The 23,618-nt window shown below is 39.5% G+C and overlaps 1 protein-coding gene across 1 annotated transcript in view; it reads right to left on the bottom strand.

Annotated features, from left to right (window-relative positions):
* The window catches only part of LOC308661931 (venom factor), a 90,693-nt gene that overhangs the window by 52,219 nt on the left and 14,856 nt on the right, over positions 1-23,618 (bottom strand). Inside the window, exons 4-17 of the mRNA XM_081317196.1 lie at positions 20,684-20,754; positions 19,966-20,051; positions 19,134-19,216; positions 18,523-18,613; positions 16,670-16,772; positions 16,176-16,296; positions 14,687-14,802; positions 14,165-14,311; positions 12,532-12,741; positions 11,923-12,117; positions 11,546-11,707; positions 11,317-11,446; positions 10,022-10,096; positions 1,718-1,918 (exon numbers count right to left, since the gene is read on the bottom strand). Coding sequence (XP_081173322.1) covers positions 1,718-1,918; positions 10,022-10,096; positions 11,317-11,446; positions 11,546-11,707; positions 11,923-12,117; positions 12,532-12,741; positions 14,165-14,311; positions 14,687-14,802; positions 16,176-16,296; positions 16,670-16,772; positions 18,523-18,613; positions 19,134-19,216; positions 19,966-20,051; positions 20,684-20,754 — 1,791 coding nt within the window. The remainder of the gene's footprint in view (positions 1-1,717; positions 1,919-10,021; positions 10,097-11,316; positions 11,447-11,545; positions 11,708-11,922; positions 12,118-12,531; positions 12,742-14,164; positions 14,312-14,686; positions 14,803-16,175; positions 16,297-16,669; positions 16,773-18,522; positions 18,614-19,133; positions 19,217-19,965; positions 20,052-20,683; positions 20,755-23,618) is intronic.

Here is a 23,618-nt window from a genome sequence, read left to right as displayed (position 1 = left end):
GTCCAGATAACATGCTCAAGACCGTCCGATTCCTCCACGTCGGACTCCGTCCAGTCAGAGTCCAACCCGGCCCGGATCTGAGCGATTTTGTCCGTCAGATGATGACTAAACTCCTCGGCCCGCCCCTGCAAGGGATCCTCCCTCACCTCCTGGTTAAGAAGGGAGCGAGTCACCCTGAACAGGGCGGCCGGGCGATTATCTGCGGACGCGATGAGGGCAGCGAAGTAATTAGCCTTCGCTGTCCTCATCGCCGCAAGATAAGATCTTATAAAGATTCTTAACTGCAATTGGTCAGATTCGGATCGGGTGGATCTCCAACAGCTCTCTAGACCCCGTCTCCGACGCTTCATCTCCCGGAGCTCCACAGAAAACCATGGAGCCCAACGGAATCTGCGCCGGGTCAGGGGTCGCAAGGGTACAACACAGTCGAGTGCCTCATGTTAGAGCTCCTAAACTTATAAGACCCTTCCATTCTCAATATCCCGATAAACCTAATTGATATGCCTGTATTGTTTGTTCCACTTCCCTTTTTGTCTTTTGGGTGGATTTCTTGTTCTTCTAGGGGGGCTGTATGTCAGCTCCCCAAAACCTTATTGTCTACCTTGCATATATATTCTTGCGCTTTTGTTTCGGGGCCTGCCATTCTACTGGAGGGAGGTGGGATATTTGTTTTCACTTGGAATAACTTTTGCTTTCTACTTTTCCTCTGCCACCTCTATCCATTTGAGAAAGGAATGTGTCTCCCTTATCAGGGAGATGATTACAGAGAAACTAAACTGGAGAAGACCTTGAAATACACGCCAACTGTGCCAGTCACTTGCACATCATGCCACCTGTGGATTGGCTGAATTTCAAATGGACATTACGACTCTGGTGGGAGGAGGAATATTGCTGGTTTAACTATATGTTTGAGCGGGATTTTCCCCAGATCTTGCCTTGAATTCCCTACTGTCATTAACCCCTAATAAATTTCCTTTTGAGACAATGCCTGTTTCAAGAGTTCTGCTTTCTTGGGTGGTTAGCTGAGGTGGGTCCTTATAACAGGAATTAATAATTGTTTCCATAGCCACCTATTTCTCCCATTCTTATTTTATACTCTCTGTTAGATTAATATGTATACATAAAATAAAATTAAGAAAATTAACTTCACTGATCCAACTAGAATAACATCAAAGAAGACTACCATCAAAGAAAGATCTGTACAGCTACCACTTTCACTCAACAAGCCCTCCAAATCATTTTTCACGAACAGCTTTCTTCAACTGCTGAGACCTCCCCAAACCTGCTGGTGCTTTAGCTGAACCTAAAGGTCAGCAATGTTTTTTTAAAAAGTGGTGGGTTGCTATGAGAGGAAGCAGCAGATTCCTGGGTCCGCTCAATTAAAAACAGTGATTTAATGAGAGAATGTCTCTGCACTAGATAGACCTAACCTAGATGGGGACTGAGAGAGCCCAGGGACTGGGAGGCTGGATGTGATGTGATTCCCGTGAGTGAGGCCTCACTCCACCCAACCTCTAATGTTCCTCCTGCATTTTCAGGGCTGCATTTGGCACTAAAGCTGAGCTATAAATTACTGACAATGACATCTAAATACATACTAATAACAATATATTCCAAATGGTTTCCAAGCTTTGGAGATGCTGTTATGCGCTACATTTTCTAGGTATTGTGGATTGAATGTTCCTTTCTTTCAATAAACCCAGAACCAGCGACTTACTTCTTGCCAGAAGCAACTCGTCCTCTCGTTTGTTTTCATCACGGATCCCTTTGATGTAGTGACAGCATTCAAGGAAGGCAGCCTTACAAGCATCTCCCTCCTGGATGTATTTTTCACGCTTTTCGCAAGTGTACCCCATGGGGTTCTCATGCATGCCGTCTTCACAGCATTTACGCAGGGCTTGGTCCTGAAACTCTGCCACTAAAATATGCAAAATTTGTGAAACATTAGACAATCCTATTTCTCATAGTTATATGCATAAAGAGAAACAAGAGAAAATGAATATCTAAATAAACTATTCAAATAAGTTAGTTGATAAACAAACAGCAAAAGTAATTGTTAATGGAGACTATACGGAGAGTAAAGGTAAAGGTAAAGGTTCCCCTGCACATGCGTGCTAGTCGTTTCCGACTCTAGGGGCCGGTGCTCATCTCCGTTTCAAAGCCGAAGAGCCAGCACTTGTCCAAGGATGTCTCCGTGGTCATGTGGCCGGCATGACTAGACACCAAAGGCTCACGGAACGCTGTTACCTTCCCACCGTAGTGGTCCCTATTTTTCTACCGTATTTTCCGGCGTATAAGACGACTGGGCATATAAGACGACCCCCTACATTTCCTGTTAAATTATAGGGTTTCGGCTATACTCGCCATATAAGACTACCCCTCTTCCAACGCACACCAAATAAAAATTAAAAAACATCAGATTTGATTTTAATATGGTAATTTTAATTCAAATGCTAATGACATGCAGGTGCTTAGTAGGAAAACTGTCACTTATAAACATAAGGCTGTTTGTCATCAAACATGTAAACATAAAACAGTGCAAGTGGATTAAACTATAATAATAATAATAATAATAATAATAATAATAATAATAATAATAATAATAATAATAATAATAATAATAATAATAATAATAATAATAATAATAATAAGAAGAAGAAGAAGAAGAAGAAGAAGAAGAAGAAGAAGAAGAAGAAGAAGAAGAAGAAGAAGAAGAAGTAGTTGGAGGGGACCTTGGAGGTGCTTTGGAGAATAGCTTGGCTCCCTCTGCTTTGTGGCAGCCCCTGAGATATTGGGTCACTGCTATCCTGTCACCCCTCACCCTTTTCTTCGTTAAACTACACATACCCAATTCCAGCAACTGTTCCCTATTTTCCTAATTCACTTTTTCACTTTTCCTAATTTACTCTAAAGCTTTCCCTGCACAGAGCCTTACGTAAAACCAGCTGCCTGCAATTAGTGCAGGTTCGCATCCCACCAGGCTCAAGGTTAACTCAGCTTTCCATCCTTCCAAGGTAGGTAAAATGAGGACCCAGACTGTTGGGGGCAATAAGCTGACTTTGTAATACTGCTGCTTGGGGGGGGGGGGTGAAAGCCCTAATAAACAGGCATATACACAGAATGAAGGCTATTGCTAAGCACATTGATTTGTGCTTTAAATTGTAAGCCACCCTGAGTCTTCGGAGAAGGGCAGGATATAAATGGGATTTTAAAAAAAAAGACCAAATGGGAGATCCGCTCCAGGTTTTCCAGCCAGCCCGCCCAGTTCCTGAGTCAAATGTGTCCTTAGAGCTAAGCCGCTGCTCTGGCTGCTGCCTTCCCCACCTGCCTTTCAAGTTGGGATATACTACAGCTGCTCTTCAACTTTAGAAGGAAAGACGCCCAGACCCCAGCCTTTAAAAAATCACAGACTGCAGCTTCTTCTCCAATTGGTCCCACTTTCCCTGCGCAGACTAAATGGGAGATCCGCTCCAGGTTTTCCAGCCAGCCCTGTCCCTAAAGTTTCAGCACCCGGCGTATAAGACGACCCCTGACTTTTGAGAAGATTTTCATGGGTTAAAAAGTAGTCTTATATGCCGGAAACTACGGTACTTGCATTTTTACGTGCTTTCAAACTGCTAGGTTGGCAGAAGCTGGGATGAGTAACAGGCGCTCACTCTGTTACGTGGCACTCGGGATTCGACCCGCCAAACTGCCAACCTTCTGATCGACAAGCTCAGCGTCCTAACCCACTGAGCCACCACGTCCCTACATTATACGGAGAACTTCAATATAAAAAAGGCACAAGACACGGATGCCCACTATCCCCATTGCTATTCATACTAATGTTAGAAGTTCTCAACAGAAACATTAGACAAGATCCAGAAATTAAAGGAACGAAGATAAAGGACGAAAGTTACAAACTACAAGCATTTGCAGATGACTTAGTATTTATTCTAGAAGAACTGTTGAATACCATATGCAAACTACTGAAAAAGATAGGAGAATCTGGAGAAATAGCAGGACTGAAAATAAACAGAGAAAAAACTAGTTATAGTTAAAAATTTGGATGTGTGACAGATAAGCAAAAAACACAATTGTCAGAAAAAATAGATTTACAAATAGTTAAGAAAGTGAAACCCCTTCATGGATTACTGCCTTGTCGTGGCGAAGGGGCTTGTGTAATTCAATGAAGCTATGAGCTATGCCGTGCAGGGCCACCCAAGACGGACAGGTCATAGCAGAGAGTTCTGACAAAACGTGATCCACTGGAGAAGGAAATGGCAACCCACTCCAGTATCTTTGCCATGAAAACCCTATGGACAGTACCAAAAGGCAAAACGATATGACGCTGGAAGATGAGCCCCTCAGGTCGGAAGGCGTCCAATATGCTACTGGGGAAGAGCAGAGGGCTAGTACTAGTAGCGCCAGAAAGAATGAAGCGACTGGGCCAAAGCCGAAAGGACGCTCAGCTGTGGATATGTCTGGTGGTGAAAGGAAAGTCCGATGCTGTAAAGATTTTTTCTCCATAGGAACCTGGAATGTAAGATCCATGAATCAAGGCAAGCTGGACGTGGTCAAACAAAAGATGACAAGACTGAACATCGACATCTTAGGTATCAGCGAACTAAAATGGACAGGAATGGGTGAATTTAATTCAGATGACCATCAGGTATACTACTGCGGGCAAGAATCCCTCAGAAGAAATGGAGTAGCCTTCATAGTCAATAAAAGAGTAGGAAAAGCAATACTGGGATACAATCCTCAAAATGACAGAATGATCTCAGTTCGAATCCAAGGCAAACCATTCAATATCACAGTAGTCCAAGTCTATGCCCCAACCACCGGTGCTGAAGAGGATGAAATTGACCGGTTCTATGAAGCCCTACAGCACCTTATAGAACTAACACCAAAAAATGATGTCCTTATCATCATGGGGGATTGGAATGCTAAAGTAGGAAGCCAAAAGATAACCGGAATAACAGGCAAGTTTGGCCTTGGAGTACAAAATGAAGCAGGGCACAGGCTGATAGAATTTTGTCAAGAGAATACGATGGTCATAGCAAACACTCTTTTCCAACAACCCAAGAGACGGCTCTACACATGGACATCACCAGACGGTCAACACAGAAATCAGATTGACTATATGCTCTGCAGCCAAAGATGGAGAAGCTCTATACAGTCAGTAAAAACAAGACCAGGAGCTGACTGTGGCTCAGACCATGAGCTTCTTGTTGCAAAGTTTAGGCTTAAACTGAAGAAAGTAAGGAAAAGCACCAGGCCAGTCAGATATGAATTAAATCATATCCCCGTTGAATATACAGTAGAGGTGACAAATAGATTTAAGGAATTAGATCTGATAGACAGGGTGCCTGAAGAACTATGGACAGAGGTTCGCAACATTGTACAAGAGGTAGCAACCAAAACCATCCCAAAGAAAAAGAAATGCAAGAAAGCAAAATGGCTGTCTGAGGAAGCTTTGCAAATAGCTGAGGAAAGGAGGGAAGCAAAAGGCAAGGGAGAAAAAGAAAGATACGCCCAATTGAATGCAGAATTCCAGAGAATAGCTAGAAGAGATAAGAATGCCTTCTTAAATGAACAGTGCAAAGAAATAGAAGAAAACAATAGAATAGGGAGGACCAGAGATCTTTTCAAGAAAATTGGAGAGATGAAGGGAACGTTCAATGCAAAAATGGGCATGATAAAGGACCAAAATGGCAGGGATCTAACAGAGGCAGAAGAGATTAAGAAGAGATGGCAAAATTACACAGAAGAACTATACAAGAATGAGCTTAACGTCCCTGATAATCACAATGAGGTGGTCACTGACCTCGAGCCAGACATCCTAGAATGTGAAGTGGGCCTTAGAAAAGCTGAGCAACAACAAAGCTAGTGGAGGTGACAGTATTCCAGCTGAGCTATTCAAAATCTTAAAAGACGATGCAGTAAAAGTGCTACACTCAATTTGCCAGCAAATTTGGAAAACTCAACAGTGGCCACAGGATTGGAAAAGATCAGTTTACATTCCAATTCCAAAGAAAGGCAGTGCCAAAGAATGTTCAAACTATCGCACCATTGCACTCATTTCTCATGCTAGTAAAGTCATGCTTAAAATCCTACAAGCTAGACTTCAGCAGTATGTGGATCGAGAACTACCAGAAGTACAGGCAGGATTTCGAAGAGGCAGAGGAACTAGAGATCAAATTGCCAACATACGCTGGATCATGGAGAAAGCTAGGGAGTTCCAGAAAAACATCTACTTCTGCTTCATTGACTATGCTAAAGCCTTTGATTGTGTGGATCATAACAAACTGTGGCAAGTTCTTAAAGAGATGGGAGTACCAGACCATCTTATTTGTCTCTTGAGAAACCTATATGCGGGTCAAGAAGCAACAGTGAGAACTGGACATGGAACCACTGATTGGTTCCAAATTGGGAAAGGAGTCCGGCAAGGCTGTATACTGTCGCCTTGCCTATTTAACTTATATGCAGAGCACATCATGAGAAAGGCAGGGCTAGATGAATCAAAAGTTGGAATTAAGATTGCTGGAAGAAATATCAACAACCTAAGATATGCAGATGATACCACTCTAATGGCAGAAAGTGAAGAGGAACTGAAGAGTCTCTTGTTGCGAGTGAAGAAGGAGAGTGCAAAACTTGGGTTGAAACTAAACATTAAGAAAACCAAGATCATGGCATCCGGCCCTCTCAATTCCTGGCAAATAGATGGGGAAGAAATGGAGGTAGTGACAGATTTTATTTTCCTGGGCTCCAAGATCACTGCAGATGGGGACTGTAGTCAAGAAATTAAAAGACGCTTGCTCCTGGGGAGGAAAGCCATGGCAAATCTAGACAGCACACTAAAAAGCAGAGACATCACCCTGTCAACAAAAGTGCGTATAGTCAAGGCTATGGTCTTCCCAGTTGCAATGTATGGCAGTGAAAGTTGGACCATAAGAAAGGCTGAGCGCAAAAGAATTGAGGCCTTTGAACTCTGGTGCTGGAGAAGACTCCTGCGAGTCCCTTGGACTGCAAGGCGATCAAACCGGTCAGTCCTAGAGGAGATCAACCCTGACTGCTCTTTAGAAGGCCAGATCCTGAAGCTAAAACTCAAATACTTTGGCCACCTAATGAGGAGGAAGGACTCACTGGAGAAGAGCCTCATGCTGGGAAAGATTGAGGGCAATAGAAGAAGGGGACGACAGAGAATGAGGTGGCTGGATGGAGTCACTGAAGCAGTAGGCGTGAGCTTAAATGGACTCCAGAAGATGGTAGAGGACAGGAAAGCCTGGAGGAACATTGTCCATAGGGTCGCGATGGGTCGGACACGACTTCGCAACTAACAACAACAACAAGAAAGTGAAATGTCTAGGAATACACCTAACAGCAAGATGTGCAACAATAAAAGAAGATAATTATATAAAATTATTAAATCAAAAACTGAAAAATCTACAATTATCAGTGCTAGGAAGAGTAGCGTCTGTGAAAATACATATTCTACCAAAACCTCTTTTTTATTTCAAACAATAAAAATAGGAAAAAATTTTTTGACAATTTGAATAGACCCATCTTCAAATTTATTTGGCAAGGAAAAAAAGCCAGAATCAAATTGAAAATGCTACAAGAAACTAATGAAAATAAAGGATGTGGACAGATTGGATCTTATACTACTAAGTATGTGCTATAACATGGCTAAAAGAATAGATAAACCTCAGAAATAAAAGGTTATTATATTTAGAAGGACATGACTTATAACTTGGGTGGCATGCATTCTTATGGTATCAAAATAATAAAATTCATACATATTTCCAAAATCACTACATAGGAAATGCATTGTTATCTGTATGGGAAAAGATAAAACCTAAAATTTACATGAAAATCCCAGAATGGTTATCAACGATGGAACCTTTCACACATCCAAATTTAGTTAAATTTGAAAAAACTTTAACATATAAGGATATTCTAAATACAGATGGGAAATTAAAATCTAAACAAGAGCTAGAAGACCAAGGCATTGACATATCATGGTGGCCCCAATTGCAAATGGAATCGAGGTATGACAAAGATGTTAAAGCATAAGGCTTTTACAAAGATCAAACAGTGTTTGATCAGGTGTTGTTGACTTCTGATGAAAAAATGATTAAACATTTTTATAATTTTCTGTTGAACTTAAAAATGGAAGATGAACAAGTGAAAGAAACAATGATTATATGGGCAAAAAACTTTGGGCATTACATAGAATTAGAGAAATGGCAAGATCTGTGAGAAAGAAATTACAAACTGACAATGGCTAATTCATATAATCTTTATGACTAGGTAAAATTAATCCAGACAACACATTGCTTATTAAGCACAAATAAATTGTAATGATAGAAAACTAATAAAATACTTTTTAAAAAAGAAGTTAGTTGTTTATCTTGTCTCAGACAGCTGCTAGGAACAGTTGAACATTCTTTGACTTTTCACTACTTTAGTTAGTAGGGATTGTCATTTTCATAAGATTGCTTAAGACTGTAGTTTTGCCAGAACATTCAAACTTATGCTCTGTTTTTGAAAATCAGTCAAATGTTGCAGTGTATCTCTAACCCCCAAATGGAGCATTCTAGGCGCCATATGCTAACAGGCAGCTTGAGTAGGCCATCATCAGCTCCTGAAGAAAATGTGCGCTTTAAATCACATAAAGACCCTTTTCTTTAATTTTCCCTCTTCTTTCCACCAAGGCACCCTGCAACCTTGCATATGGAGTCCAAATCCTTTCAGTTTTCCAAGAATCCTGACAATTCCTGAGTATGCTCCTTGTTAGGTCAGTTGAGAAAGGGAAGGGATTAGTGTGTGCTTGAGGAAATTAAATTTCTAGCTGAGTGGCATGGCCAGCTTCTCATGGTCCTGGTTGTTTTGTACTGACCCTGGGCAATGTCTTCCAGGCTCAGGGCTCACCTTGAATGAACATTTATTATCAAAGTACAACATGTGTACAGTGAGATTGGTGAGCCTCCCTCCGTGCCCCCCTCACAACTCGCAGTGACAACAAACCCACCATCTTGTTATACCCTGTGAGCTAATTGGACTTTGAATGGCATGCAGGGAGTGGGGGTGGGGACATGCTCCTAAAAACTACCTGGTAACCAAGGTGAAATCCAATTCATTTCACTTGGTTTGTATTTCAATGTAATTAAAATTAAAAATACAATTATTTTAAAGAAATGTTTTCAACAAAATTCCCCTCCTTGCATAACAGGTAGAATAATAGACAAAGAATTTTTGGAGGTTTTCAGTGATTACCACAAGGCTTCTATGAACTGAAGAAATTTCTTTGGCCACTAAATTCACAGGTGGTTCACTGATCCTCTAGGTACAGCCAAATGTTTGTTTTGTCAATTTTTAATATAATGCAAATAATTAATTCCATCACCAGAGCAGGGGATGCAGAATTTTCAATATATTTTTTCTCTATTTTAAATGTGGTCCTTTTAATTGCATTTATTAATCCATGTTCTGTGTTTTAAGGCTTTGGGGCATGGATGTCTTTAGGGAGGGAATGACTGCAGCCCCATACAAATAAAAGGGGCAGAGCATGGATTGTCCATTTGGAACTGCCATGTTGGTACACAGGCATCCCCACAGATGTTCCTGCTTTGGGGGCTGCTTGTAGTTCACTGGCCATTGCTCACTTCCTCCTCACCAAGAACAATTCTTGATCAGTGCTGCCATCCAAGAACCCTCAAAAAGCAACGCTTAAAACTTTTATGTGTAAAACGTAGCTTTTTGGCTGGAACCAATTATATTCTACATTAAAATAGTGGTCCGTTTAAGTACCCCCCACCCACCCACTGCACTCAGAATTCAAGCACTCAAAGTTATCGATAAGGTAAGAATGATCCTATTTAATAGAGGTTGTTAACTTTCTACCATTTTTCTTGAGAAAGAAGAGAAAGAGGGGTAGTCTTCCTCCATTCCTTTATCCATTTCCCAATTGATTCAATAAATGCAAATGGACTGCAGTTTTATTCTGTTACCAGAAACTTCATTATTGGTCACATACCTTTGCTTGCCTTGCTGTCAAGCAGCACAACAGAGCGGCGACGCCTCCGATTTGCAGGCTGAGGACACTTTGCATCTGAACCAGGCAGGGGAGAAGAGGTAGGAACAATTATTCTTTAAAGTAAGAAGATAACGTTCAGCGCTAATTCCTGTGGCGATTAGCTTTACAAATGGGCTTACAGTAAGGGAGTCAGGGAGTTCTGCTGCCTTCTGTGGGACTTCCTCCCATTTAAAACAGGCTGGAAATGCAATCTGAAGCCTTAATTACAGATTATTGTGTTATTTGGATCTATCATCTATATCTAATAGACCCAAAGCAGCTCACGGAAAGTTCACTTTAGTGCTGGGAAGCTGCAGTAAGGTGGAAGGCATAGCTCAGCTCTTCATTGGGCCTGAGCTGAAAGGCTCACAGTGGAAGAAGTCAAAGAGCATCTCCAGCTGTTTCATGTTTTACTGGACTCTTTTTTGCCCCTTGAAACACCACAAATGATGGGAAAAAGCAGGAAAATACCAGCGGAAGATGAGAGTGGACCCCTCCTAAAACTGTAGGAATAAAGTAGGATGCCTGCACTATAACTCTCTCTTCTAGAACCACCGTTAGAAACAGCGATCTGGAATTTGTCCTACTATTTGAGTAATCACTTGGTGGAAGACGCTGGAACCGTTGCATGCAGTTCAAGAACCCAAAGGCCAATATTCTGCCCTTGAGATGCTGAAACATACTTTTCAGGTGCGAGGAAAAAAGAATCCTTAGAGGAGTGGGACATTTTAGCAAAAGAGAAACATAAAAGGAACGTGTGCTAATTGGCATGTGAAAAAGACAACCTTGAAGTGCCTGGTTCTCAGTGAGCCTGACCAAGGTTTCTATGGCAACCAAACTGATCTGTTTCTTTTATTAAGACAATCATTCTTTCTTGAATGTAGAAATAATATGGGGTTTGGTAATTATGAATATTTATGCATACATCATCTATTACTTCTGCATATGTATGACTCTTACCATTTTCTCTTCCTTTCTGAAATGTATAAATAGGAGTGAATCCTTTTGTCTGCTGGAGTTCCTCCTACTCTTTTCTGGAGAAAGTTCCTCCAGTGCACACTGATAACAATACATTTTGCTTGCTTGCTTATTTGTTTGTTTGTTTAATTTCTAAACTGCCCATCTCAACCAAGTAACTTGATTATTTGCTTTGGCCCTTGTGTTTTGATTCCCACATGATGCCAAATGCTCTTCTCTTGGCTTCTAAAAGAAAACCTCTGCCATCTCCCAGATGTTAGCATCCATCCCCAAAATACCTGATCTCTGTTTGGTGTTGAGACTAGTGCTGGTTATCAGGGCCAGTCCAGCATCTTCAAACACACCCAGATTATTCTGGCCGCTGCCAGCTGTACAGCCAAAGTCACTCTTCTCTATTGTGTCCCATATCTAGTGCACATCATAGAAAAAAATGTTCCTCTTCAGTATTGTAATTTGGAAAAGTCTTGAAAGGTGAATTCTTGTAAGTCAAGGAATTTCTGGCCTTACCTTAGTTTGGCTAATCTTGTATTTATCATTGAGAACATATACTGCTTTGTCCACAGCCACAAGACCGACCCGAGCACCTGGATCCCCTTCCAATTTGATTTTCATGGCAGCTCCTGGCTTTTGTATCCGATCATCTCTGGAAGATGCTCCTTTCACAATCAACTATTTAAACAAAACAAAGAATAGTTCAGTACTTTAACAGACATAAAAATTGCCAGTTCAAGGAAAAATAGTTGGCTTTCTCTGTCCAAACTGAAAGAAATGTTTTGGGGAAAATACTATTAAAATGCTTTAAAATAAGTTTATGCACTTCTGATGCAGCTCTAATAAGGGGGTTTGTATCATTGCTAAGAGAGCCACTGGGAAGACTGACTTACCGTTCCCATGCAGGTATCCTTCACATCCACCCAGACAGAGTCTGCCACAATTTCACTGTTCCCCACTTGGTAGTAAGCCACAAAACGGAAGGAAGGGATGAGGTCTGGAGTGATACGCAGAGTCATGGTCACCAGATTCTGCCCAGCTCCCCTGGGTTGCCTGCCAGCCTTGAAGATCTTCCCTTTGGTCAAGATCTGAGAGTGAACAAATACTGATTAATGGAAAGGTTAGAAATGATAGGTTTTTTTAATTTTTATTTTAATTCCATTTATATCCCGCCCTTCTCCGAAGACTCAGGGCGGCTTACAAGCTTAGCAGTAGCCTTCATTCTATGTATATGCCTGCTTATTAGGGCTTTCATACACCCCCCAAGCGGCATTATTACAAAGTCAGCTTAATTGCCCCCAACAATCTGGGTCCTCATTTTACCTACCTCGGAAGGATGGAAGGCTGAGTCAACCTTGAGCCTGGTGGGACTCGAACCTGCACTAATTGCAGGCAGCTGGTGTTACTTAAGGAGGCATTAGCCCACTGCTCCACCAAGGCTTCAAGGCTACAATAAAAAATAAAAGCAACTTCTGGATTTTTTCCAGGTCTGTAATACTTACGAGGTATGTGAAATATTGGATCTGGTTCACCGAATCTGGATTGCCCCTCACATTGAAACTGACAGGTAAGTTATCTCCAGGCTTAATCTCTGTAGATGTAATGGCTATATGAAGATAGTTTGCAGATCCTCCCTGAGTTTGGTAGGCTGTGGCTGTCATGGACTTTGTTGCCTGGCGTTCTCTTGGGAGTTTTCTATGGTTGGTTTTAACCTAAGCAGGGTAAATATGGAGCATTAACCTAATCAGGAAGCAACTACAACTCCTTTTAAGGCTGGCACTTAATGACATCCACATGAAGGCTCTTGAAAGAATACAATAATGGCTAAAAAGGAACTGGCTAGCATCCTGTTTTCATAAAAAAAAATCTGAGATCCTGTTATATGAGCTGCATCTTTAGGGGAAAAAAGAGCTCCTGTCACTATGAGTGTAACAATTGCTATATTGTAATGGGATGTGGAGAGAGGGCGTAGCTATTGAATAAAACAAAATTGCAAAGTGAGTTGCAGCCTGAGGGTTAGATAGGATGGTGAGCTACGGAAAAAGCAAATGCCAAACCAAATCAGGGACTTGCAAAAACCATTGTTCCTGTGAAAGAGTATCACCACTTCTTAATACTGAGAAATACTGAGAAAAGGGAGAAAATGACTTTCTTTTCAGTGGTATTTATCCATGGGATCTGTTGTCTATTTGACTACCCTTAAAAAACAAACTTTACCCAGTGCATTAGGAGCTGCCTAAGGCCATTTATTCCCCCACCTTTCTTTCTCTTTATAGATATCACCAGATCACACAATATACCACGATCAATTGACTTTTACATTATCTAGTGATCCTTGTAAAAAGAAAAGAAGATGAAGAAAAGTTGTCATTATATTACACTCAACCCGACAGCAATAGTCCTAAATATACAGATATCAACCTAGATACAATTATCTCCTTTACACTAACAGGCATACATAATGTATTCATGTCCATTCCTAGCCAAGATGACTCTCCAGTCACACAATGTGCATAGAGGCTTCACAGCGTATACTTTCTTGCTTTGTCTTTCATACCTGTGTGTGCTCTCCTGCAAAAGTGCATAAAAACAGAGTTTGCATCATAGCAAAGACATTTCATCACTTGTTCCCTCTTGAGTAACAGCAGAGTCCTGCTGGCATCCAAGGTGCCATTGTACGGAATTCCACTTGGCGCTCCCAGGAAAAAACTTTAATATTTAAAATTTATGAAATATATGAATATGTCGGCTGGGTAACAAGTGTATGTTCTGTCTCTGCTCTCCGAGTCTGACTGTGCATGTGCAAAGTGGCTGAGCTTATGTTACTGACACTGTATATCCTTCGCTTTCTTCGTAATGGGCAACTGATAAACCTATCTTCATGTTGCTTCATTGAGTGCTGCACAATTTCACACCAGCCTGTGATGGTGAGTCTATGATCTGTATTTACAATATACTGTGAGAACTATTAGGGAGATGTTGTCTTCACCCTCTTTCTCTCACACAAAGCATCCAGACTGAGTTGCCTCTTACTCCTCTGGAATGCACCCCTCCCTCCTGGGAATCCACCTCCTTATGACGTCCCCTCTCATCAGTGCACTGAGTGGAACTTAACAGAATGTCAGAATGACTTACAGTGATGGATAGACTTTGACTGTTCAGGGGTGTGTTCAGGATGAGCTTAGCAGTCCCATCGCTCAAAGTGGTTCCCTCAGAATGAATGGACTCTGATACCACGGGTACATTCGCAGCTGGTGAGCCATCGGGGTTGGTAACATACACCTAAAACAATCCAGAAGGGGTGATTCAGCATGGAACATGGCAGCTTCCTCCGAATTTAAATCAATTTGTTTGCTTGTTTATTTATTATTTATTTATTGAAAAGATTTATATGGCTGCCCACCTCACTCACAGAGACTTCAGACAGTTCACAACTTGATTTACTAAAGCTTTTTGTCACTAAATTCCTGTAAATTCTATGCAGATACATTACAGCAAATCATCCAGTGTACCAATACCAATCAATCAATCAATCCTCTATAGTGGCAACTTAAGCCTCCACATGCATCTTGAACAACCAAGTCTGGACAGCTCTTCAGAAGCCCAGTAAGGTGGAGGAAGATATTGCTAATGTGGTTCTTTGACAATTTCTATTACCATCAGTTCATATGGCATTCCTGGCTTGAAGTATTTGGGGGTTTTTGTGAGGTAGATCTGATAGGGAGATGTCACAATATGAATGCCACTTTGCTCAGTCACTACCATATCACTGCCTGCAAAACAAAATGAAGGAATGCAACTTAAAATAGGAAATCAAACTGAGAAATGCAAGAGAAAAATCCTGCAAAGATTTTGAAGCACTATTAATTCAAAACCTAATTAAAAACAGTACATTCAGTTTGCAAGTTCTCTCTCTACGTCTTCTCTCTTCCTGTCCCTTTTTCTACAAAACATTGTTGCATCATATTATGTGCTGATTGTAAATAGTCTTAAGATGTTCAAGAAAATAACATGGCAAATGATCATTTATACATGGAAAGTTAGCATATTAAAACTTCAGAAGATGTGGGGGATTTATTAATATATTGTTTTATCTGTGGCTTTGCAACTAGATATATCTTGTTTCCCCAAAAATAAGACCCAACCAGAAAACAATAGCATGATACTTCAGGACACTTGTAATATAAGCCCCACCCCCAAAATAAGCCCCAATTAAGATTGTCAGCCATACTGTATTTCCCCAAATATAAGCCCTAACTGGAAAAATAAGCCCTAATGGGTCTTTTGGATCAAAAATTAACATGAGACTCAGTCTTATTTTTGGGGAAACACAATACTGTTTCCAGTGGTGGGATTCAAATATGTGGACAACCAGTTCTCTGTGTGGATGCTGCTTCTGGAAGTCCATTCTGGGCCTGGGCAACAAAAAATTAGCTATCGGTTGTGCCGAAGTGGTGCGAACTGGCTGAATCCCACCACTGACTGTTTCCCTTAAAATGCTTCATAACATTTATACAAAAAAACCTAGATGCAATCCAATATGCTTGAAGAAAATTGACAAAAACACTTTTTGGAATGTATTATTTTTTTATCCTATTTATATCCCGCCCTTCTCCGAAGACTCAGGGCAGTTTATAATCTAAGAAGCACAAATCAATGTGCTTAGCAATAGCCTTCATTCTATGTATATGCCTGCTTATTAGGGCTTTTGGCCCCCTCCAAGCGGCATTTTTACAAAGTCAGCTTATTGCCCCCAACAATCTGGGTCCTCATTTTACCTACCTCGGAAGGATGGAAGGCTGAGTCAACCTTGAGCCTGGTGGGACTCAAACCTGCACTAATTACAGACAGCTGGTGTTACTTAAGGAGGCATTAGCCCACTGCTCCACCAAGGCTCATTATTGAAATTTGGGGAAAGTGATGCGAATTATTAGCACCACAACTTTTCCACTTATGCCCCCAAAAGATGATTTTTTTCCCAGAGAATTTAAAATGTCATTTATGTACAGTATTCTGGTGGTGGTTTGTTTAATTTTCTTTAGTTACTTGCAGTCCCTGATACTTAAAATTGAAATCTGCTAATCTTTGAAAGTGTGGTATGTCAATGCTCAAAGAAGCAATTTACCCTTCTCTTCTCCCTGCTCACCTGACTCTGTTATCACCGTTACAGAGACATACAGAGTATGCCCAACAAGGTCATTGAGACTTTGAAATCGGCGACTTAGTGTATGTCTTTCTAATGTTGCTTCCCCATCTCCATCCATAATCTGAAAATAAATGAAAAAACAAGTAAAAATAAGGAAGGAAACCAAGTGGTCTGCCACAATGTAGAGTAAGCAAGGTGACCTTGGAGGAGACATGCGAGCTCTGTGGCCAAAAGCAGAAAGGGGTAAAATATGTTTCAAGTCCAGAACATCCTGATAACATTCAGAAGAGACTCAAGCAGACGCTGCCTTATTCACCGAATTATTGGAAGGAGACGGAATTATAGCACAACCAGACTAGCAAGATTCTGTTAATATAGCCAAAGTAGTTTTAGCCTTCTTCTGGAATTGATTTCATGGTTTGTTCTACATAGTAAATCTGACACACAAGCCCACAGGCACACTCCTATATGCAAACACCACTTTAACAGTTTACCGGAATTCTTCTGAGAGACTCTGGAATACTCTTTTTACTGCCATCTATTTTCACTCCAAAGAGGACAAAGGCCACACCTTCCACTTTCTTTCCATACAAGTATCTGTAATTGCATAATGAAAATAAAGGCCCAATTATATATGTTTGCTTTTCCTGCTGATCTTCTTTGACACAAGAGGGGTAACATCAGTGAGGGCATTAACCTATTTCTCACAGCTCCTTATTTCCTCTCAGCTCTACTGATCCAAGCCTTTGTCATTTCTGATGCTAAAGGTGAGCAGGGGAAAACAGAATTTGAGGGGGGAAGGCAGAGAAGAGAAGAGAAGAGAAGAGAAGAGAAGAGAAGAGAAGAGAAGAGAAGAGAAGAGAAGAGAAGAGAAGAGAAGAGAAGAGAAGAGAAGAGAAGAGAAGAGAAGAGTTGGAAGGGACCTTGGAGATCTTCTAGCCCAACGCCCTGCTTAGGCAGGAAACCCTATACCATTTCAGACAAATGGTTGTCCAGACTCTTCTTAAAAACTTCTAGTGTTGGAGCATTCACAACTTCTGTAGGCAGGTTGTTCCACTAATTGTTCTAACTGTCAGGAAATTTCTCCTTAATTCTAGGTTGCTTCTCTCTTTGATTAATTTCCATCCATTGCTTCTTGTCCTGACAACCCTTGAAATATTGGAACACTGCTATCATGTCACCTGTCAGAACCCAGTTGTTGGGAGGGGGGTGATTTCTTTCTTCTTGTGGGTTCTGCCATACCCTCAGGGGGAGGGGGGAACTATGAGCGCTACAATGCCTTCCTCTATCTGCTTGCTCTTTGATCTATTTCCCTTAATGCCTGCCTGGGGTAATGGAATTTGCCTCCGGCCATCTGCCTTATCTCTAGCCGTGAAAGAAGAGGTGCGAAGACCTAACAGCCTTATCAACCCCATTACCATAGTGGATTTACACATGGGGATTGGGCCATTTGAACTGACTGGATGGACTATGGGATACGGTTTACCATTTACTCTTTTAACCTATTGATTCGCGCCAGAAACACTCAGATCCTGCCTTCTATTCCTGCTGTGAACTTGTCCTAATAAAAGATCCTTTTTGAATGAAGCTGTTCCAGGAGTTCTGCTTTCTTGGGAAGAAGGATTGAGGCAAGTTCTTACATCACCCCTCATCCTTCTCTTCCTTAAACTAGACATACCCAATTCCAGCAACCGTTCTTTATATGTTTTAGCCTCCAGTCCCCTGCTGAAAAGATCAGTTCTTCACTCATCTGCCTATTGTATTTCCTGATTTCTAAATGTATATGTCATCTTTCTCTTCATTCCAACACTCAAAAGTGGCTTGCAAAAATAAAAAGTATGGAATACAAAACACACCACAATTTAAAGCCTTAAGGTCCTGACACCTTAATACAATTAAAATAAATCATTAAAATAACTGTCTGCTGAAAAATACATATTTGTAATTTCATAAACAATGGGAGAGTGGGATTGGGAGCATTGTTTTTCAGATTATAATTTCCCTGAAAAATGGGTTTGATTACTCTCCCTTTGAACACTGCTATGATGGGCTACCAGCTTACCCTTGACACTAAAAAGATGCAGTGTTAAAGCTATAAGCGATAGTTGGGTTTGGTATCATAAGCAATCAGACTAATAAACCTAAGTAAAGTCTAGGGTCTATTTTTCAATATTATAAATATTGTATTCCTTAAACAAATTTCAAATAATTGTACTGAGATCAGAACTAGTCACCAAATCATATTTTTCTGACTATTATTACCCAAAGAAAATCCACTTTCATGCAGATGTTACCCAGTGCCAAAATAACTTTCTTTAGCTACTCATAGTTGTAACTATGCACACACCTTGCAGTAATAGACACGTGGAAATTTGTATTGTCATCAATGTAAAGAAACTTTTCTGATGGTTGCAGACGGACTTCAAAACTCGGCAACACTACAGAAAAAGAAACGTGAAAGGGTAGAAGTCTAGCACTGACAGGTTTTATTTAATATATTTTATTTATTATTTATTTATATCCCACCTTTATTATTTTTATAAGCAACTCAAAGCAGTGAACATATCTAATACTCCTTCCCTCTGCTATTTTATTTATTTATTTATTTGCATCCTACCTTTATTATATTTAGAAATAACTCAAGGCGGTGAACATATCTGACACACTTTCCTCCTCCAATTTTCTCCATAACCGCAACCCTGTGAGGTGGATTGGGCTGAGAGAGAACAACTGACCAAGGTCACCCAGCTGGCTTTCATGGCTAAGACGGTAGTAGAACAGTCTCCTGATTTCTAGGCTGCTACTTTAACCACTGGACCAAATTGGCTCTCATAACTTTCCAGGAAAGATCATAGCAGCCGTTCCCTCTTTTACAAATGACAGGAAAAGGTTTTGGAGATAAAAATGGAAGGGAATCAGAAAATGGATTTGTTGAACAGAAATGATTCTTCTTCTTACCATATTCTCTGACATCAAAAAGTGCAGTATAACTCTCCTCTGGTGAATTTTCAAATTTGGCCACAGCCTTCCATGTCCCAAAACTATAGAAAGAGGATGAAGAGATTTTTCATTGCTTTGGCTTTACAATCGATTTATGACAATAGAGAATACAGAATAACAGAATTGGAAGGGACTTTGAAAGTCTTCTAATCCAACTCCCTGCTCAAGCAGAAGACCCTCTACCATTCCAGACAAATGGCTGTCCAATCTCTTCTTGAAAACCTCCAGTGTTGGAGCCCTTACAACTTCTGAAGGTAAGGCAATATGATATATACAAGGGATCCAAGGCCCATTTTTGATATTAATAATTATTAATAATATTAATAATTAATAATTAATACTTGGACTGTGGAGAATAAGTGTAAAAAGAGGAAGAAAGTGCCTCATTCAGAAATCTTCAGACTCAAATATGTAGAAGGTGAAATGTGACTCTTACTTCTGCAACAAATTTCCTCTTACTCACTGAGTTTAAATGGTGGTGATGAGATTGTATCTATTATTTGTCCACTCAACCTCACAGAATTGCCATATAAATAACATTGTAGCCCCATGTGTGCTGCTCTAGGCTGTCCACAAAACAAGAGGAAATATGAATGTGATGGACAAATGCAAAATATCAAACCTGGATTTTTTTTTTCTTTAGTAATTGATCAGAAAAGCAAGCTAAAAGGGAACATACTATACAGCCTTCTTCTTTAACTGGGCTTTAATAACTGATTTTTTTTCCCCATCAGAGTTTCAGCTCGGTTACAAAACAGGTTGCCTTATGATAATATCCATGTTAAATTACCTGACAAGCTCTGGTAAATTGTAAGGCCGGATCAAGGGTGAAGCTGGGTTGACTGGATTAGAACTGACAACAATGCCTTGTGGTGTCTGGGAATGAGGAAATAAAATACAGGTGTCTTGAAAAAATACATTTCCATACTATTTCTTGTGCCTTCTATATCATCAAACTCCAGCTGGAATACTAGATTTTGCATGTCATGGCATAATATAGAGAGCAATTGCAACCCAGCAGGTGGGGCACTGGGATATAAGATGCAAGACTATTATTTGAATTTTCATCTAGATGTAAAATCATGTGATAGCCCAGAAAGGATCATTCAGACTAATTTGCTTTAAAAACAGAACATTTGCCACCTAAGTCCTTTTTCACAAGAAAAATATGATATGGATGAAAAAAGGCTTTCTGCTTACAAACAGAAAGTAAACAGCTAGCTTCTGTCCCCACAATATACATGCACATACACAAACACATGTGTTCAAACTCAGCATTATTTTCCAGTTTCATAGTGAAACTTTTCAAATGTTTGATACAGCTTAATCATTAGCACAGAGTTTAAAATTAAACATTTAAGAAAAAATGCATATATAAAATTTGGCCAACCAAAGCTTCATAGAGTGGTTGGGTCTAACTGCCATGATTATGTAGGAAAGAAGAATCAACAACCACTTTTTATTCACGGGACGATATTAACCATACAGGATTGCAACATGATTCTCACCTGAAACTCGACAATCACAGCTTTGTCCGTCCTGTGCATGTTGTAATCCATAGAAAAGACACGATAGCGCACTAAGAAAAAAAGAGACTAATTTGTGATACAATTCATGCTGGTCTGTGACCATAATAAAAAATTGATTGATTTGAGATTCCAGTTTTGCACAGTAGCTGAGAGATCACGGGGCTCTGCACCCTACGGCCATTTTCTGCCTGCTAGGGGACCCTAAATGGGCCTGAAATCGCCCGAAAGAAGTAACACAGAAGGAAAGAAGTCCTGCCAATTGAGGAGAGACAGCAGTTCATCCGACTGGTTCAGAAAAAGCCCTCCAGAAACCAGCAGGAGAAAGGTTAGCTTAACTTCAGAGCCTAGCCCAAGCTACAAGCAGCGGAAGCCCAAAAGCACTATTTTAAGCTGATTGTAAACAACATGCTTGGAACTGGGTAAGAACAGTGATTTTCTCTCTTCTACTTGATAATTGATTTCCTAGGGGGAAAAAAACCCCAAGAAGCACCCACCCTCTTACATACGAAAGTGGCAAATTAAACCTTTTAGGGGGAACAGAAATATACTGAAATTAAATGATTATGAGACTTAAATCTGGATAAATTTGAAATTGATGAAATTTCCTAAGACTTCCCTTTCAAATCATGAAAATAAAAAGAAAATAATTGTTTATTACTGAAAAATGAACTGGTGCTGACATCTAGTGGTGGATAAAAATATACAACAGTAGTTGCTCTATTAGAGGAACTGGCAAAGCCCAGGAAAAGATAATTTTGTTTCTGGTGACCTTCAATGTCTTAATAACAGAGAACAGCTGTGTCAAAAAAAAAAGAAAACATTTTGAGCTATCTACAAAGTGAGGATTATAAACTTTAGGAAAAAAATTGACCTTTCTGGATTACCAATACCTAGTTAACTGTGACTCTAAAGCTGACTGCAGAGGAAGGAAAACCCTGATTTTTGGCTATCATGGAAAAGCAGAGATATGCAGAAAGAATCTACTAAGAAAAAACACTTTCCAAGAGAAGATTTATGCTATGTTGCAACTAATTCAAACAACAATGATCTCAAACCAAGAGGAAATTAAAAATAACTTTGAAAATATAAATGAACACATCTCCACTTTAACTTTACAACACAAAAATTCTCAGAAAATAAAAATAGAGAGCAAGCAGATAAAACAGATAACTGAATATGAGCCAGGGGAAAGAGATTTAAAGATGAAACCTAACAATAGATAGAAATATGATTTAACTCAGGTGGGAAAAAAATCTACAGGAAATATTGAACATGGAAAAGATAACTTATACTCTAAGATTACAAAATAAGCCCGAAGACAAGAAAAAACATTTGACAGAATGGATTACAAAGCTGCCAAGAGAACTAAGAGAACTTGAGAGACAAAAAATGATAAGTGAAATTAAGAGAGAAAGAAAGGAAAAGCTCTTCAATGAATATGAAGGGGCAAAACCTTCCTATAAAAACATCTTATCTGTTTTGTCCTTCTTACTTGTAACAACATTCACAAGAGTATGGAAGACTCTTTGATTCAGCAAAGCATATTGATCAGGAAAGATGTTTGGCAAAAAATAAAGGCTAAAGTGAGAATTAAGAAATTAAATGATGGGATTTATCAGAGGGAATATTTAAAAATTAAACATTTGTTTGTATGTGATTAAAGAAATAGAAAGAATTTGGATATAAATGAATTTTAGTCTAAAAGGGATGAGCCCCTCAAGTAACATAGTATTTTTTCTTTGTTTTTTCCTTTGTGTTTTGTTTTTTGACATGAGAAAGATAAAAATGTTGGGGTGGTTTATATAAAGGAAATGTTTTAGATACTTAAGTGTAAGCAATCTTGAGAAAAGTTCAAATGGACAAAAATCTTTTGAATAGATTCAAAAGAGTAGATAATTGAACTCATTAAATGGAGTATTTAAAGATTAAACATACGTTTGAATATGGTTAAGAAGAAAAGAAAGGTTTTGGATGTAAATGTTCATTAGCCTAAGAGGGACATGTATTTTAAATAGTATACTATTTTCTTATTTCTTTTTCTTTTCTTTCTTTCTTTTTTTTCTTTCTTTCCTGTTCTTGGTCTTTTCTTTTCTTTTTTAAGATATGAGAAATGTAAAAGTGTTGGGATGGTCTGTATGAGGAAAAAGTCTTAAATACTTAAGTGTAATCTATTCTGAGAAAATCTTAACCAGTAAGAATGTTTTGAATATGATGGGGAAAACAAATTTAAATAAGAATTTTGTAAACAGGATCTATGATGAGACAATCAAGATGATCAGTTAGAAAAGAAGCTTTATATTGATATGGTTATTATTTGCAGAAACATTAGAAATGTCTATATTTAATTGTCATTTATTTAAATAATAAGAATTGTATTAATTCAAGGTTGGCAAAAGAAAATATTATTGGAAGAAGAGAAAATCAAGCAAAGCTAGTATAGAATTAAACTAATTGTTATTGATTGTTTTTTAAATGTAAACCCAGACAACACACTGTTTACCAAATATTAAGGTGATTATGTTAAAAATCAATAAAACATATTTTTTAAAAAAAATGATTGACTGATATCCTTGCATCGTAAAAAAGTATTGTCATAAATTGTCTGATATTTTGTAGCTATCAATCGTCCCACATGGTTCATGCAGCAAATAAAAGACTCCTGGGACATTTTTATTACCAAAAGTATAATTTCTTAAGCCAACATGGATACGGAAGTTGCAAAGCCAATTATAACATTTTTGCGTGCAAGGAGCATAAATGTTCCCCTTTTCCCCTGGCCCCCCCAATGTCACTTTATTCCGTCCAATCAGTACTGTCAGTTTGTTTGGGCAATGGATTCTCTGCTTAACCGACTTTCTTAGCAGATGATCTTGGTTCTCAGGCTCAGAGTTGGTGCTCTTTGCACTCCTCCCCC

This window comes from Vipera berus (genome assembly GCF_964194415.1).
Source record: "Vipera berus genome assembly, chromosome: 2".
Taxonomy (NCBI): Eukaryota; Metazoa; Chordata; class Lepidosauria; order Squamata; family Viperidae; genus Vipera; species Vipera berus.
Note: the sequence above shows the minus strand (reverse complement) of the source record. Positions and strands in the feature narration are given on the sequence as shown.